This window comes from Amblyomma mixtum, chromosome 5, assembly GCF_055824585.1.
Source record: "Amblyomma mixtum isolate Tamu chromosome 5, ASM5582458v1, whole genome shotgun sequence".
Classification (NCBI taxonomy): domain Eukaryota; kingdom Metazoa; phylum Arthropoda; class Arachnida; order Ixodida; family Ixodidae; genus Amblyomma; species Amblyomma mixtum.
In genome coordinates, this window is record NC_143016.1 from 170,257,274 (window position 1) to 170,273,555 (window position 16,282).

The 16,282-nt window shown below is 47.9% G+C and overlaps 1 protein-coding gene across 2 annotated transcripts in view; it reads left to right on the forward strand.

Annotated features, from left to right (window-relative positions):
• The window catches only part of LOC149344666 (uncharacterized), a 42,168-nt gene extending 37,815 nt beyond the window's left edge, over positions 1-4,353 (forward strand). The window contains exon 10 of one of the 2 annotated variants that reach the window (XR_016283214.1): positions 3,636-3,688. Coding sequence is in view for 1 of the 2 variants with exons in the window: in XM_089546326.1 (XP_089402452.1) it covers positions 3,636-3,768 (133 nt within the window). In the remaining variant the exon portion in view is untranslated. Of the gene's footprint in view, positions 1-3,635 lie in introns of both variants that reach the window. The other variant, XM_089546326.1, reaches the window with a different exon arrangement.
• Positions 4,354-16,282: the final 11,929 nt, after the last annotated feature.

The window sequence follows — 16,282 nt, forward strand, 5'->3', positions numbered from 1 at the left end:
CCATTGCTTCATCAGACATCCGTCATCTTCAAACATAAGGATCAGATAGTAAGGGTAATAGTAGAGGCATATCACATTGACAAAGGGGGTACAGAATGCATTAGTAAGCCCTCATTATCACTGGCTAACCGCGAAATCGCCTTTTTGGAGCATACATTTGTAGATATGTAGATTTAATATTTTCAGTGATGATGCAGTTTTTTTGTTCTGTTTAGTGTTTGCCGGGAATGCTATATATGTACACATGTGCGTAATAAATCGTCAGTTGAAAGTCAGCGCTCGTGTTGTCGTGTTTGTTCCGTCCTCGTGTTTTTTTTCCGCGCTGTTTTACCATGGATAGTAATAACCAACTTGCCCACCTTTCTGTACTTCTAAGTTCAAAGCATGTGTATTCCCAACTTGACCTCATTTTTTCGTGATCGACATTTTCCATAACAGGGCTAAACAATATAAAGCTTATCATTCCGTATGATAATTCATCTGACGCCTGAAGTTCTTCTCTCCTATTGTCGTTAGTGTTCAGCAGTTGAGGGTGAAATTCAGCACAACTCTTTTTCTACATCCAGCATAAATCACAGGTAACAGTGTATGCAAATGCCAGGAGACGTATGTTCATGTAAACATTACCGCTCCGTGTCATAAAATAGGCTAATTAATCTTTGACCACTAAGATTTCTCAATATATATCTTGGGCCAAGCAGTGTCATTCACAGAAATGGGGGCTTCTTGCGAAGGGTTCTTTTGATGCAGTTCATTGATGCCTGAACATACCCTCGGAAAAGTGTCAGCAGTGTCCAAAACAGGCAATGCGGGGACGCTGAGCAACCGGCGGAGTTGGGCGTCCCGGCCTTGCAGTGACACCGAGCATGAAACCGTCGATGAGGTCAATGTGTCTGTATGTGGAACATTTGTTTCAGACACATTTATGTGGACCTTTGTGTTCCATCTGAAGCCTTCCCCGATTTAACTGGATCATTGTTCCATATATTTTCTTAGTTGTCTATCCGGAGCGTCTGTTCCACTTATATAAGCCGAATTTATTAAAAGTTCCTGTTAAGCTCAGGTTACTAACTGTAACTTAAGTGGAACCAGATTAAGAGTGTATGCGGGAAATGCGGCGACGGCACTGAATGGCGTTGTCAGCGAAAAATCACGGGCATGGCTCTGGCGGGTGGTCCCCATAGAGCAACCTAGGAAGCAGGTGACCCACATAGGTCACGTGACCTTGCGGCCACATCACAACCTGCCCTCCGGACAGGGAGCAAACTGCCCACCGTGGCAGGTGGCAATAAAATTAATAAATGTTCGTTCGGAAAGAGCAACCTGGGCCGCACAATGCCCATCGCTGGGAGCACCTGCCATCGCAGAGCAGTGGCGCTTCACTCAATAGCTGCACCACCTCGCCTTGAGAGATATGATGACTCCCGGGGACCTATCAATGTAAAGTAGAGGATGACCTTCTGCATATATGGGACTTAACCCACTACGCTTTCGCGTCATACCCTTAAAGGAGTACAGACACGTAATTTTGGTGGCGTGTTTTATTCTCTTCCATGATGCGGACGACATCACTATGCACGAATCACCATGTGGTATTCGCCTGCGATCGCTGTATAATTTATAATCGAATTTTTTCTATCATGCTGCTTCGAAAGTAATAAAATTGCGCAAAGGGATTGAAGAAGAAAAACGCAAGAGGCGTGAGGACAGGACAGAGCGCTTTGTCCTGTCCTCACGCCCCTTGCGTTTTTCTTCTTCAATCCCTTTGCGCAATTTTATTCCTTTAATTGCTGTTATACCTAAGCACTGCTATAGCGGCTATACTTCAGGTGGATTCTTTATGTCACACAGATGCTGACTTAAAAAGAATTACAGGAATCGATGCACAGGGACGGGAGTTATTCAATGAAGAAATTTCAAAATACAAGCAAACAAAATGCTGCCCTCAACTCGATTTTGGCGGGGCTTCCCACTCCTATTTCGCTCTCCCAATGACGGCACCTGGCGCAACCAACCAAAACAGCCTGCCAGAGCACGTCGCGGAAGTTTGCACTCCAAGGTTGCCTGCTCTCTGTAACTCGTTCTTGCTGAGACTGGCAGCGTCATTTCCATGTCAGAGTCCCTGGTGGTGTATTTTTATTTTACTTGCTTTGCAGGGCTTTTATTTAAGACAAACAAGTTGTTTTGTTGATCTAATATAAAACGCAGACAGGTGACAAAATGTTTCTCTATTTATTCACACAATTTGCAGTATATTTACTGTTTGTACAATCATCAAGCTCGCGCCAGGTGATGTCATATCCGCTGCTGAAACCCGCCACTGTGTGGGGACACCATCAGAGCCATGAATTTGTTTTTGGGAGGACATTAAAATATTAAAAAAACGGAATATACGCGGTGTTACCGACGCTAATAGCACCATTGTAACTTACTGTATGCGATCAACAGGCAAAACAGTCAACTGAGGTAGTGTTTCTGGGCTCCTTTAATGCTGCTTCGGTTTCGCTTTCAACAGCCGAACGATGGCCGTGACGTCAAACAGAGGTTATGGGTCACGTGAGGCATGGAAAAATGTCGATATAATCGCTGCTTCATCGTTTTAATTCACTACAGCCCTGAAGCCAGCCTTCTTCTAGAGCCAGAATGACAATGAATCTACAAGCAGCGATTATGTTGCAATTTTTTTCATGCCTCACGTCACCTATAACCTCTCTTTGAGGTCACAGTCATCGGCCTGCTGTTGAAACCGAAACAGCATGAGAAATATATTGAATTATAAATTGTCTAGCGGTCGTAGGGGAAAATCACATGGTAATCCATGTATAATAATGCCTTACGCATCAGTACAAACAAGAAAACACGCACCCAAAAGTTAGGTGTCTATACTACTTTAAGGCGGAGCGTAAGTGTCTACTTCAATTTTTTTTCCTTTGGCGGTACTCATGTTGAATCTTCTACCCTACATTTTTTTCGTGCAACCGTTGCCCGCCGCGGTGGCTCAAGGCGCTCGTCTACCGAGCCGGAGTACCCGGGTTCGAACCCTACCGCGGCGGCCGCGTTTCGATGGAGGCGAAACACAAGAGGCGCCCGTGTGCTGTGCGATGTCAGTACACGTTAAAGATCCCCAGGTGGTCGAAATTATTCCGGAGACCTCCACTGCGGCACCTCTTTCTCTCTTCCTTCTTTCACTCCTACCTTCCTCCCTTCCCTTACGGCGCGGTTCAGGTGTCCGCCGAAATATGCGAGACAGATGCTGCGCCATTTCCTTTCCTCAAAAACCAATTCAATTTATTATTACCTATTTATTGAAACAAGACACAGACATGGAAGCGCTGATTTGAAGAAGAAGAGTTTGAGAGGTCGGCTGGAACCTGCCTGTATGACCACACATCGTTATATCCCCAAAGCTCTCAGAGCACGCTGTTATGTCACCGTTGTTCTATCTGTTTTGTTTTCGGGTGAGTATTTATTTGACAATTAGCGCTTGAGATTTTTGGTGCTTGTTGTGTCTTGTCTTACTCATCTGCGTTGGTTTTGACAAAGCAAGAACAGCAGAGCCTTGTGCTTCAACTAGCTCTGCCGTTTTTGAGTCTGGCGCCCTCAATTCCCCGTCGTTTGTCCTCCATTTCGCGCAGGTGCTTCCGCAGGCCGACCAGCAGCCACTGGGAAGGCGTGGAGATCGAGAAGATCCGGCAGAAGCTGGCTCGCAGGCGCTGCCACCTCACTCGACAGGACGAAGCTCCGACTCGCTTGGTTCAGGGACAGTGACTCGGTAGTTCGCCACGCTCGTGACAGTCGCCACAAGTTCTCTGCGGCTTAACTCGGTACGCTGAGAAAAAAATAACGCGTTTGTCACCAATAAAGAGTTATTTATGTATCAAGTGAATGATTTTCTGCTCAATCATTCAACTGATCGAAATCTAGGAAAACCGTTCGATAAGAGCTGCATAATGCATACTTACTCTCTCTTCATTTCCCTCTACACCACGATTAAAAAAAGATGATGATGATGATGATGTCCTCAGGCTTAATGGCACATACAAAGCCTGGCTGATTCTGACCTTTTCTTCGTTTTCTATGCTCTTTCGTAGCCTAGGGCTAAGGCGCTGGAAGCTGGCAGGGCTAAGGCTCCATCATAGCATTTCTGGAAAAGCGGAGAGCGTGAGTGAGTGTCTTGGAGGGGCTTTAGGCAGGGCACAGAACGCGCCCCCGAAGCTAGGACGGTCATGCACAGCAACAAATCATCTGTCACTGCGTCTGCTTCAAAACGCGCTTGAGATTCACTCGTAAGCGTGTTCTCCTTTCCATTCGGAAAAGGGCGCTGTCCAATGACGGTGTACCATTTCAGTTGTGTCTACGACGCAACAGGGCTGCATGCTGATGACACGAAGACCGCCGGGAGGGCTGGGGAAGGTCTTCGTGTCATCAGCATGCAGCCCTCAGGGTTTCATCCGCTTTTCAAAACCGCACTGTGAAATCGCGAAACATGAACAGGGGGTCCTCTAAAATTTTGGCACCTCATCCACGCCATTATCTGCCCTCAGAGGTAACAAGAGGCAGACGGATTATCGGAGCAGAAATATCGATGAGAGTGAGGCAGAACAACGTGCGCGGAGTGAGGGCGAGGCAGGAAGACCGGAAGTAGCCCTCTGTGGTCGCTGAATCATCTGCTCGCCGGCGCATGTTTCAGTACTGTGGAGGTTAAATCTTGTAACCTCAATAAATAGGGAGGTATTTATTTCCTCATGAGCTCATGTTCTCGTCACTGACACTGCTTCTCTTGTACGTGCGACATTTGTAAACTCTGATCCTGCCTCCCCGTGACACCTCCATCGTTTTACATATAGTAGTTTTAGAAATGTTCGTCATGGTTGTCGGTGTGTTTATATATGCATATCCCCCAGCGCCGAACCATTGAAGCGAGGGAGTACACTAGAAAAAGAGAAAAACAGTACAACTGCACTGTGAAATTACAAATGAACAAATTAACAAAAGGTGCTATCAGTAAGCAGAACATGGCGTGCAACGAATATATCGCACCACATTTCGAAAGGAGTAACTTTCGTGCTTCCAAGTCATTGGTGAACCTTCCAAGTCACCGGTGAAAAAGCCCCTGCCAGTCGGTGCTACAAGCTAGGCATTCCGCTTGGGTACTAGGCATGGGAAAACTATCGCAATAGAGGAGCCTAAGGATCAGCTAACTGACAAGTCCAGTATAGTGCATATCCCCGGAAATAGGCTGTGTGTTTATTATTTCCAGCGCAGATCGCAATTCCCAATTGAGAGTTCCTTGAAAACTGCTACGCAGCGCACAGACAGCCTAGTGGTAGACTGCAAGCGTCTCTCTCCACGCTTACCACATTTACTGACAAGAAAGACGACGAAGTGTGACTGTTTCAGGAAACTCGGTCAGACTGAATGATGAAAGATGAGCGCCAGGATGCGTGATGTGTAGGTTGTTGTAATTTTTCAAATTTTTGTACTAATTTCATCCGGGCCTGGGCTCGAAAAAGTATGAAAATGTTCAATAGCTCTCTCTGTATCCTCGGAATGCATTTTTATACAGGGCGTTGTGCATTCAGTGCTAGGTACAGGTCCAACAGTAGACAAATGCTTTTCTTGTTCATAAATGCTGGAGAAAAATTAGTTAAAATGAATGCATATATTAGCTGAGTCTATTGATGCACCATCTGCAGAAACTAAGTGCGGGAGTTCCTTTTTTGGTGCAGGAGAAATCATTTGCCAAAACTTTTTTGGGCTTTTTTTCAAGAAGTTCGGCATGTCAGAATAAAAGAATTCATCTTTCGTTTCTTCATGTAAGGTATCGGTAGTGCATGCGGGGTCATTGGGGCCGGTCGTTCTTTCTCAGCACCCCGCCGCTGTCGTCTTCAATGGACCCCCCCCCTCCGCGACGGGACGGGACGGAGGGGTGCGCTCGAAGCGAAGAATGACATTTCTTAGAACGATGCGCGCGCAGGCGCCGGGCCGTTCGGGCGTCCATCGCCCTTTGGGGCTGATTCGCGTCGGCTAGGCAAAAGAGCGGTGGCAGCTTGGGACTGAAGAGCCGCCACACGACGACACCGCCCTTGTCTTAATCCCCTCGTCTTAACGGACACCAGCCGAGGCGCAGACTCGCGACGAACGTCTCATTCGAAAAGTCTGCAGGATTCCTGAGAGGATTAAGCACTGCCGGACGGAACGGCGTCAGGGCGCCGTTGACGAGGGGGGCAATAGAGATGAGGAATAGCCGGCGACAGCGCGGCTAGCCGGCAGCAGCAAAGACCTAGGTTGGGTGACGCTACTGACCGGGAGTCGGTGAGGCGCCGATTAAACAGCCCTGGGGAAGGCTAAGTCGCCTTGGAACGCAGGTCCAAGCTCGCAGTGGCAGTTCCGGCGGTAACTGCCCGCTTAAGCCCGATAATCCCCAATTCCGGGACGATGCCAAGGTCGGGGGGTCATTGGGGAAACGGACGGCACGTGCTCGCACGAGTGTGTTTTGTGTTTGTTTTTACTTTTATTTTGGAGGGATAGAATGTTATACCCCGCACATGCTGGCACTGGCTGGGACGGCTGTGCGTTTGTGGTTGTTTTTCTTTTATTTTGATTTGGAGAGGGTGATTTACCCTACGGAAGCTGGAGGGCTGGCCATGCTCTCGATGAACCAATCATATGAAGAGTGTAAAATGATTAGAAGCTGCCAAATGTGGGCCGTGCCTTTAGGGCTTTAAAACCGGGCCCCGGAGCCGGAAAAAGGGTTCTGAGCTAAGGTCAGGTGCTATGCATATTCGGCTATGCCGAGTAGGGGCCTCCCCTAGTGTTAGCCAGTTCCGCCTTTTTGTTGTTTTGTATCTTTTTGCCGCTTAATGTGTCTCCAGCGCCTAAACTTGTATATGCTGTAAATATCTGTATATAAATCTTCAAGTTTCCCTTTATCCCTGCGTCTCAACTCATCGTAAGACCGTCTCTGACGACGGGGCACCCATGGTGCGAAGATAAAGCTTCAGCCTTCGAGTTAAACCAACCGTCTCTGGCGGAGCACCCCTGGTGCAAGGAAGATAAAGAACTTGTGAAATTTACTCTTCAATTTCTTGCTTGCATGCCTTTGCAAAGCACAGTATACGCGGTCCAGTCGACGAGAGCTTCAGTGCGCATAGCTTTCGCATACAGGCGTTTCTTTTTGTTTAGACATCGTTTGATATCTCTCGTGAGCCATTCATTATACCCTGCCGTTGAAAGCCAACATTTGGGAACGTATTTCTCCTGTAAATTTTTCAACATATCACAGAAAAGTACCCACTTTTCAGAGACACTTCGATTAGGATATGTAGACTCAACGAAATAACAGTAGCTATCAAGTTCATTATTAATACTATTCAAGTCTACTTTAGCAAAATCGTAAATGAAATTTTTTACATATAGATGCCTTCGGAGTGGCTGTCTGGAACACACAGTGAACCACACGGTGGCCGCTGATACATTCAAGTACAGTAACAGAGGTACGCTCGAGGTTAGTTGTAAGGTCTAAATCAAGTATGGCAATAGCCCTTGTCGGAGAAGAAACAAGCTGCGTCAGTTGAAATAAATGCAGCAATTCGAGAAAATCGGCGGACCCATGGGACTGACTAGAATTGGAAATTGAAACAGAGGACCAAACGATGCATGGGAACTTAAAGTCTCCGGCCAGAATAATAGGTTAGTTCATGTACTTGTTCTGAACATGCATTACAACATCGTTTAACTCTGCAGCAAAGGCAGCGGAATAATCCGGCGGCTTGTAACATCCACCGATAACTACTGTAAAGTTTGGCAAAGAGCAAGAAACCCACAAGATTTCAAGTGCATTATCTACAGTGATAAGTGTTGTGTGTATGTCTTTTCACACAGCAATCATGACATCACCGCCTCTTTTATCTTCGGTCTTCGAGAAAGATAGAAAACGAGTTTGAAATCTGAAGTTCTGAACTGTCAACTTCTGGAGTTAACCACGTTTTTGTTCCGACGATGGCGTCAGCAGCACAAGTATAGATGACGGGGGAAAGCTGGTCTTGCTTATTGCTAATGCTTCTAAAATATGCTGCGATGAAAGAAAATGGGGTTGTTTAAGGAGCCTGTTGCCGAGCTGTAGCTTATCATGGTTGGCTGCTTTGGCTGTCGTCTGCTTCGGTTGGCGATGGTTGGTGACTTTGCGAAGCACATAAACAGGCCTTGTCACTCACCGCATTATATCGGAACTGCTTCTTCGCAAGGGCGTCCGCAGAAATTTTTTCAGGAGAGGGGTCACCCGATGTCCGGAGATGGGGGAGGCCATAGGTTAGCACCAGAAAGGAACTATTTGTGGTCTAAACTGCGCGCATGAAACAAAAATTAGGAAGAGCAAATTAGTGCTAGGCTTGGAGAACATACGTTAGATTTTATTAATGAACAAAGAATTGAACTCAATAAGCAAATTCCGATAAGTTAATATCACCTATGAGTGCTAATCAAGCTGTGTAGTTGTTTCCTACTAGTGCAAAATTAATATCCGTAGTTCCAGGGGGGGGGGGGTCATGATTGCTGTGCGCCTTTTCGCACAGCAATCATGACACCACCACTTGCAGGACTTGGGGCCCACCGCGCTGCCCCTTCACTGCTGAAAAAAAGTTCTATGATGCAATAACCTCATAGATCATTCATCATAGAATATCATACAATCTGTATGACATATGATACAATCTGTATAATATATCATACGAAGTGTATGATATATCATACAGATTGTATGATATTCTGTGATGAATGATCTATGGCGTTATTGCATCATAGAACTTTTTTTCGGCAGGGTTATGTTTGTAGAACCATCATAGCATTGGCCTAGACAACTGGCAAAAAGTCTGGTCGTTCTGGTGTCAGCAGTGTAATAAAATCCACAGAACAGCTCATGTGTTTCGAAGTTTTTTGAACAATACGAAAGCATATCGACACTTGGCGCTTGGCAGCTGATATGCCCGCTTTTTCGTCTATAATCACAGCATAGTGCCCTGCTTCACGAACCTCATTTGTGAGTGACCGGAGGACATCATGAGCCATTATTTCCAACATTTAGTTTAAAATGTCATGGGAAAGCCTGCTGTACTTTCTTCCAGAAAGCCACGATTGCAGTTCCGGAATGACAATGGCGCAAAGTTCCAGAAGCTGTCTTAGATCACTTTCTGCATCATCATGACCATGCACTGCCAGTCTTTGGCACGATAAGTGCTGCAATGAAGATAATGTCGCTATCAGAGCTTTTCCTGCGTCTTTCATTTACTTTCTTTTCCCAATTACACAAGCAGATGCTACGTTCACCCCCGCTTTGATAGCTGCGGTTGCGCTGTTGTTGTGACTGAGAGAAGGATGAAAAGGAAATTGCACGGGCCTGCTACTGGCTCGAGCCAAGCCACCACCGCTGCCACGTGCAGATAGACGAGAGTTAAAAGAGCAGAGGAAAGAGAAAAAGGAAAGAAAAGACGCGCGTCGCAGCAACAACTGCGTCCGCCGGAGCGGACGCTGCTCAAAAAACAGATAAGCGGCCGAAGCCGCGCTCGCCGAAGCCGCTCATGGCCGCACGATGCAGATTCGAGGCCTCATGACTCTGAAATATTATGAGCTTTCTTCCGGTTAGAAAAACCATTCGTCACAAACGTTAGGTGAGAGCCCTTATCCTTGGAAGTATTTGGCAGAAAGATGTTCATAGCACAAGCAGCGCGACAAGACTCACAGAATACCTTGTCCACTGACGCGTCATTAACAAGCCACCCGTACGCCTTTTTCCACGTTGGTTGGTAACGCCGCCCCTGTTGGTCTGCATCCTCACGAGCAATTTGCATGCGTGCGGAGGCAGTGGTTAGAGCGGAAGATGTCAAGCATGGGCCGCTAAGTGAAACCTCGATCGGCATCTTGAGAGGAGCTCGTTGAAGGTCCCGCGCCGGTGAACTGGGCGTCTTTTCGTCACTCTCTTTGGGAAGTTTGTCCTTCTTGATGAGATATCTATCCATTGTTCACTGTTTTTCACGGCTTCCTGAAAATGCAATACCAGGAAGGTAAGGCGACCCAGAAATTGAGCGCCGAAAGCGAGAGCAAAAAATAAAAACAACAAATCACCGATCGCTTATTCTGCGGGGTCTGTAGGGACATCGAACAAATAGTTCACCCCCGGCGACAGCGTTCGCATACCTTTCAGCGAGCAGAGCAGAAGCGACGTCATTAGTCCACGGAATATGCAGCAGTCGCTTGTCGATTCTCAGCGACTCCGACGCCCAGATTTCCAAAACATGTGCTACTTGTGCAGGGTGCATAAGTGACGGGAACTGGGGGAAAAAAACACATAAAACTTGAACAAAAGCACGTGGAGAAAATGCTTTGGGGATATCCATAAAAATTGTAGGGGTTTAAGCATGGCTTGAACTAGTGATACGAGAGAAAGCTGTGTTAGGAGGACCGAAAGTGAATGCACCACTAATCATGCTGAAAGGAGGGTCGATTGTGTGAAAGGGGTAGTGTATAGAATTCCCCTGTCTTGCTGCGCATGGTATGTAGGACAGACAGGACGCTGTTTAAACTTTTCAGAAGAGACGAGGCTTGGGCATGTTGGTATGACATACTTAAGGGAAATAAATAGCGCACAAGAGAAGACGGGGCAAGCGAGGAGACACAGACAAGCGCTAACTTTCATAGAAATACATAGAAATGTATTTCTATGAAAGTTAGCGCTTGTCTGTGTCTCCTCGCTTGTCCCGTCTTCTCTTGTGCGCTATTTATTTCCCTTAAGCTGTTTAAACGACCGCCTGAGGGAACATTTTAATTCGTTGGACAAAGCAGGCGGATCAAATTTAGCTCTGCATTGCAGACAACGTGAACACGCCTGCCCCTCTCTGCTTGAAGACACGTCTGTAGTTTTCAAACATAAAGATCAGACGGTAAAAGAATGAGTAGAGGCCTATCACATTGATAAGGGGGATTCTGTGTGTGTCGCTAAACCCTCATTGTCATTGATTAACCGTGAATTTGCCCTTCTTGATAAGTCATTGCCGGATGTTTAAGATAAGTGTCGTGTCCGGTCGCTGTGTTGAATGCAGCGAAAGACGCACACGGTACTTTAAGACTTCGTTTATTTAAAGCCGATGAGGGTGCGACCAGCGTCGACCGAGGCAGGAGCCGAACTGGCCGCCCGAAGAAAGGAGGGAGCGGAGAAGCGTCCACGGGAGGGAGTGGCTTCCCAAAACAGGAGGAGGATGCGGGGGCGCACCATGGGGGGGCATCTGGCGACAGCGTGCGACGAAGGGCAAGTGGTCGTTAGGAGGAGGATGCGAGTGGTCGTTAGGAGGAGGATGCAGGGGCGCACACACACAAAAGCAATAAGGGGACACAACAATAAGTTAAGTAGGTTTTTTTGTGTGTTTGTTTGGCGGGACCATGTATAAATGTATTTTGTGTTAATAAATTTTCAGTTGAAAGTCAGCGCTCGTGTTGTGTGTGTAAACGCTGTCGTATTTTTGCGCTGTTAAAAAATTGGTGATCGTAGATAACACAGTGAACACTAGAACAGATCTGGGAAGAGAAATAAGAGAGAATCGTATTATCTCTCCCATACACAGGAACATGCACCCCATCTACGACAGCCCCGCCGCGGTGGCTCAGTGGTTACGGCGCTCGGCTACTGGCCCGAAAGACGCGGGTTCGATCCCAGCCGCGGCGGCTCAATTTCGATGGAGGCGAAATTCTAGAGGCCCGTGTGCTGTGCAATGTCAGTGCACGTTAAAGAACCCCAGGTGGTTGAAATTTCCGGAGCCCTAAACTACGGCGTCCCTCATAGCCTGAGTTGCTTTGGGACGTTAAACCCCAATAAACCAAACCGAACCATCCACGACAGAGGCAGAAGGACTACGATGCCCCGGTAGGCACGCTAGGAGACACCGTCTCGGTAGCCGTCGGAGACAAAGGCAGAACGTTACGCGTTGTAAGGCACCTATAGACCTATAACCGCTTGTGGCGGAGGAGGTTGCGATAGCGATCGCTCTAACTCAGCTAGGTACCATACGCAGTAAGCGACTGCAAAGCCACAATTAGAAATTACAGCAAGTGACGCATCCACGAGATGGCGGCTAAATATCTAAGAGACTTGATCCCAGCCCACAATATTCTAATCATCTGGACCCCAGCCCACTCGGGTCTGGTTGGAAACGAGGCCGCCTACATTCTCGCCCGCTCCTCTTTACCCCGGGGAGCCGTGGACACCTCAGATGAATTCAGCACTAAAGAAGAAACCAACACATTTAATAGCATCACAGACGATCAGAAAAAAATCAAAAGGATCTATCCTCCTCTGCACAGATCGCCTATGAATGGAGGAGACTCCAGGCTAGAAACTTCGCATCCCCGCTCTGGAGGAGCTGGACAGGAGGTGACACGAGGGAGGATGCGGAGGTGTGCGAGTTCTGCGGGCATACCACTACACTCTAACACAGTACTATGGAGATGCCCCAGTGCCCCAGGATATGGCAGAATTAATAATGCAGAGGAATGGGAGACCGTACTCAGAAGTGCCGACGCTGCCCTTCCCCGGACGCCTGCACACGCATAAACCCAGCTGTAAACTCCGTCCGATGGTGGCAACAACAACTACGGCCAAAAGCACAGCGTCATCCTTGTCAATCCAGATAAAAGGTAATTTCTCATGCCACAGCGCTAATGTTGTCTCTCTCCTAGAAGTCGGCACTTGCAAAGCTCAGTACGTGGAACAAACAGTTACACCGTTCAGAATTCGCATCAAGAATCACAGACCCAATGTGCGGACAAAGCCGAATCTCCCACTTTCAAAACACATAAACAATCTTGGAAATCCATTCTATAACTTTACAGCTACTGTACTCCAATCGCCCTAACAAAAAAGTTTTAGACAGTCTATAGAGTGTCTATATACTTCTGTCTATAATGTCTAAGGCTGTCTACAGGAAAAATCTTAGAGAACAGTCAATAGGCAATACAAATGCAATAGACAGTCTATAGACAATTTATAGATCTATGACCATACACTTCTAGTACACTTTTGTCTATAGACATGCTATAGACTATAAATAGACAAAAAACAATATCTATAGGAAGTCAATAGAGTCAATAAGAAGTCTATAGACTGTCTATAGACCATTTTTTAAGGGTGCGTGCGGACCTAGAGGGGCACGGGTCTTTTTCTGGCGGAAATAAAGTTTCTTCACCTCACCTCACCTGTGTTGCGACTGAGAGAAGGATGAAAAGGAAAGTGCACGGGCCTGCCGACTGGCTCGAGCCGAGCCACCACCGCTGTCACGTGCAGATAGAAGAGAGTTGAAAGATAAAAAGAAAGGGAAAAAATGGCTGAGGCTTAGCTTAGGTTAAGCCTAGTCAGATGCGAAGCATATTGTCGCCGAGTTGCATATCGAGCACGCCGCCTGGCTAGACGTTCTTCACGCTCTTCATCAGTCACTGTAGCACGCCGCAACTTTTGCTTCTCATTCCAACGAGCAGCCCTGTCTCCAGGAGGCATCTCTATCCCGTGTACGCCTAGCAGAGGCAGGCGCACCCCCTTGTATACCGCCGCTCCAGCATCACGTGTTCACTACAACGCACCTAGCGGCAGAAGCAGGAAACACATTGGTCGCGACGCCTCGCGCGACGGCGCGAGCTGGGCCGCCGTTTCTCATCTGCTGTGACGTCACGCACCACGTGGTCATCCTTGGTCACGACGCCTCGCGCGACGGCGCGAGTTGGGCCCCCGTTTTTCATCTGCTGTGACATCACGCATCACGTGGTATGACATGGAGGTCACGAAAGGTCAATGGTAACGACACCGCCGCGCTCGAGGAGCTGGGTTGGACTATTTTAGTATGCTTCCCATAAAAGTGAGAAAAGACGCGCGTCGCAAAAACCGCGTCCGCCGAAGCGGACGCTGGCTGAAAAAATTGGCAGAGGCTCAGCTTGGTTAAGCCCGGAAATTGCGAAAGCAACTTCATCCGTTTCTTCAGCCCGCCGCCGTTTCCTAGCTTGAGCGAATCGTTGCAGCCTTGCCTTGTGCATGTCGGACGACATGGCCTGGCTGTAACGCACAGCGTGGTTACGCCGGGACGACTGCGTGTTGTTGTTGTTGCGACTGAGAGAAGAATGAAAAGGAAAGTGCACGGGCCTGCAACTGGCTCCAGCCGAGCCACCACCGCTGCCACGTGCAGATAGAGGAGAGTTCAAAGATCAGAGGAAAGAGCACTAGGCAAAGAAAAGACGCGCGTCGCAGCAACAACCGCGTCCGCTGAAGCGGACGCTGGCTGAAAAAACAGATAACGAACCAGGTCGGAGCCCGATATATCCAGGGCCGGATTAAGAAAAATGGGGGCCCTGGGCTAATGCGCTTGTAGGCCCCCTCTCCCTTTACCTATATCCACTGACCCCGCTGCTACACAACTGGAATATATCCCATGTTTCATTGTAATTACACCTAATCAAAAAGAACAAAGTGCGTTCAATGGGATTCATGCAACAAGAACGCAGTAGTATTAGTTTTACAGCGCACAAACACAACGTGACTCAGCCCCGCAGCGGTGTCTCAGTGGTTACGGCGACCCGAAAGACGCGGGTTCGATCCCTGCTGCGGCGGCTAAATTTCGATGAAGCCGAAATTCTAGAGGCGCGTGTGCTGTGCGATGTCAGTGCACGTTAAAGAACCCCAGGTGGTCGAAATTTCCGGAGCCCTTCACCACGGCGTCCCTCATAGCTTGAGTTGCTTTGGGACGTTAAACCCCAATAAACCAACCAACGTGACTCATGGAACGCGCGTCACGTCTCCGTCTGTTGCCAAGCGCCGAAAGCCACGGAAGAGCCACGTGAGCCAACCGACAACTTGTGGGGCTGCATTGCAGCTAAATTGCAGCGCGCTTTGCGCGCCGCCTACTCTCCTCTTTCAGTGACACCGTACACAAGCCGATAGACGGGGTTTTGGTTCCCAGCACTGTTTTAATGCTCACGCTTAACGAAAAGCAGGCTGAGCTAGCTTCCTACAGTTGAGCTGGGTGCTCCGGCAGCGACTAGAAAATAGAAACACTCGTTAATTAGTGACCCGAGAGCGTGTTATTAAAAGTTAGTAAAATTAATTTGATTACACGATGAACGTTTACTATTGCCATCATGGGGCACATTTGAATAGAAGAATTTAAGTCCTGGATCAGTGGTGAGCGTGCTCGGCGCTGAGCCGAGTACCCGGGTTCAAACCCAGCCGCACGGCGGCCGCGTTTTGATGGAGGCGAAACGCAAAAAGGCGCCCTTGGGCTGTGCGGTTTCAGAGCACGTTAAAGATCCCCAGGTGGTTGAAATTATTCCTGAGCACTCCACAACGGCACCTCTTTATTTTTTTTGCTGCCACGGTGGATCAGTGGTTGTGGTGCTCGGCTGCTGACCCCAAAATATACAGGTTTGATTCCGGCCGCGGCGGTCGAATTTCGATGGAGGCGAAATTCTAGAGGCCCGTGTGCTGTGCGATGTCAGTGCACGTTAAAGAACCCCAGGCGGTCGATATTTCCGGAACCCTTCACTACGGCGTCTCTCATAGCCTGAGTTGCTTTGGGACGTTCAAGCCCCATAAACCAATACACCAATGGCACCTCTTTCTCTCCTTTCATTCAGACCTTCCTCCCTCCCCTCAAGACATGGTTGAGGTGTCCACCTAGAAGTGAGGCAGTTACTGCACCTTTTATTTCCTCAAAAGTTAAATGTCACCTGGCTCTACAAAATCAAACCCAAGAAAAAAGAACGAACAAAATAAATTGCCCCGGCCACGGTGGTCACGTTTCGCTGGAGGCGAAATGCTAGAGGTCCGTGCACTATGCGATATCAGGGCACTTTATAGAAATCGAGGTGGTTGAAATTACCCGGAGCCTTCCGCTACGGCGTCCCTCATAGCTGGACTTGATTTGGGACGTTAAAGCTCATAAACCTAAACATAAACCCATAAGCGAGCGTTTCACTTTCCTAGTGGCCGCCGGAGCACAAAGTGAAACTGTGGGACTTCCATGAAGTTAGCAGAGCCTGATTTGTTTTTTCAATTTGGTAAAGTTAAACAAGAAAACCCGGTGCTGTACAAAATAATTCTGACGACCAAATGTCGTATCTGTGCGAAATTTCGAACTTGAACAATCCACCCGTGTAGCTGAGAGAAGCATTCTACTGCGCGCGTTTATTTTCTCAACAGTCTGCATATGATACTCGCACAAGTAGACGCCGCTTCAAATTACACTGCGCATTTTAG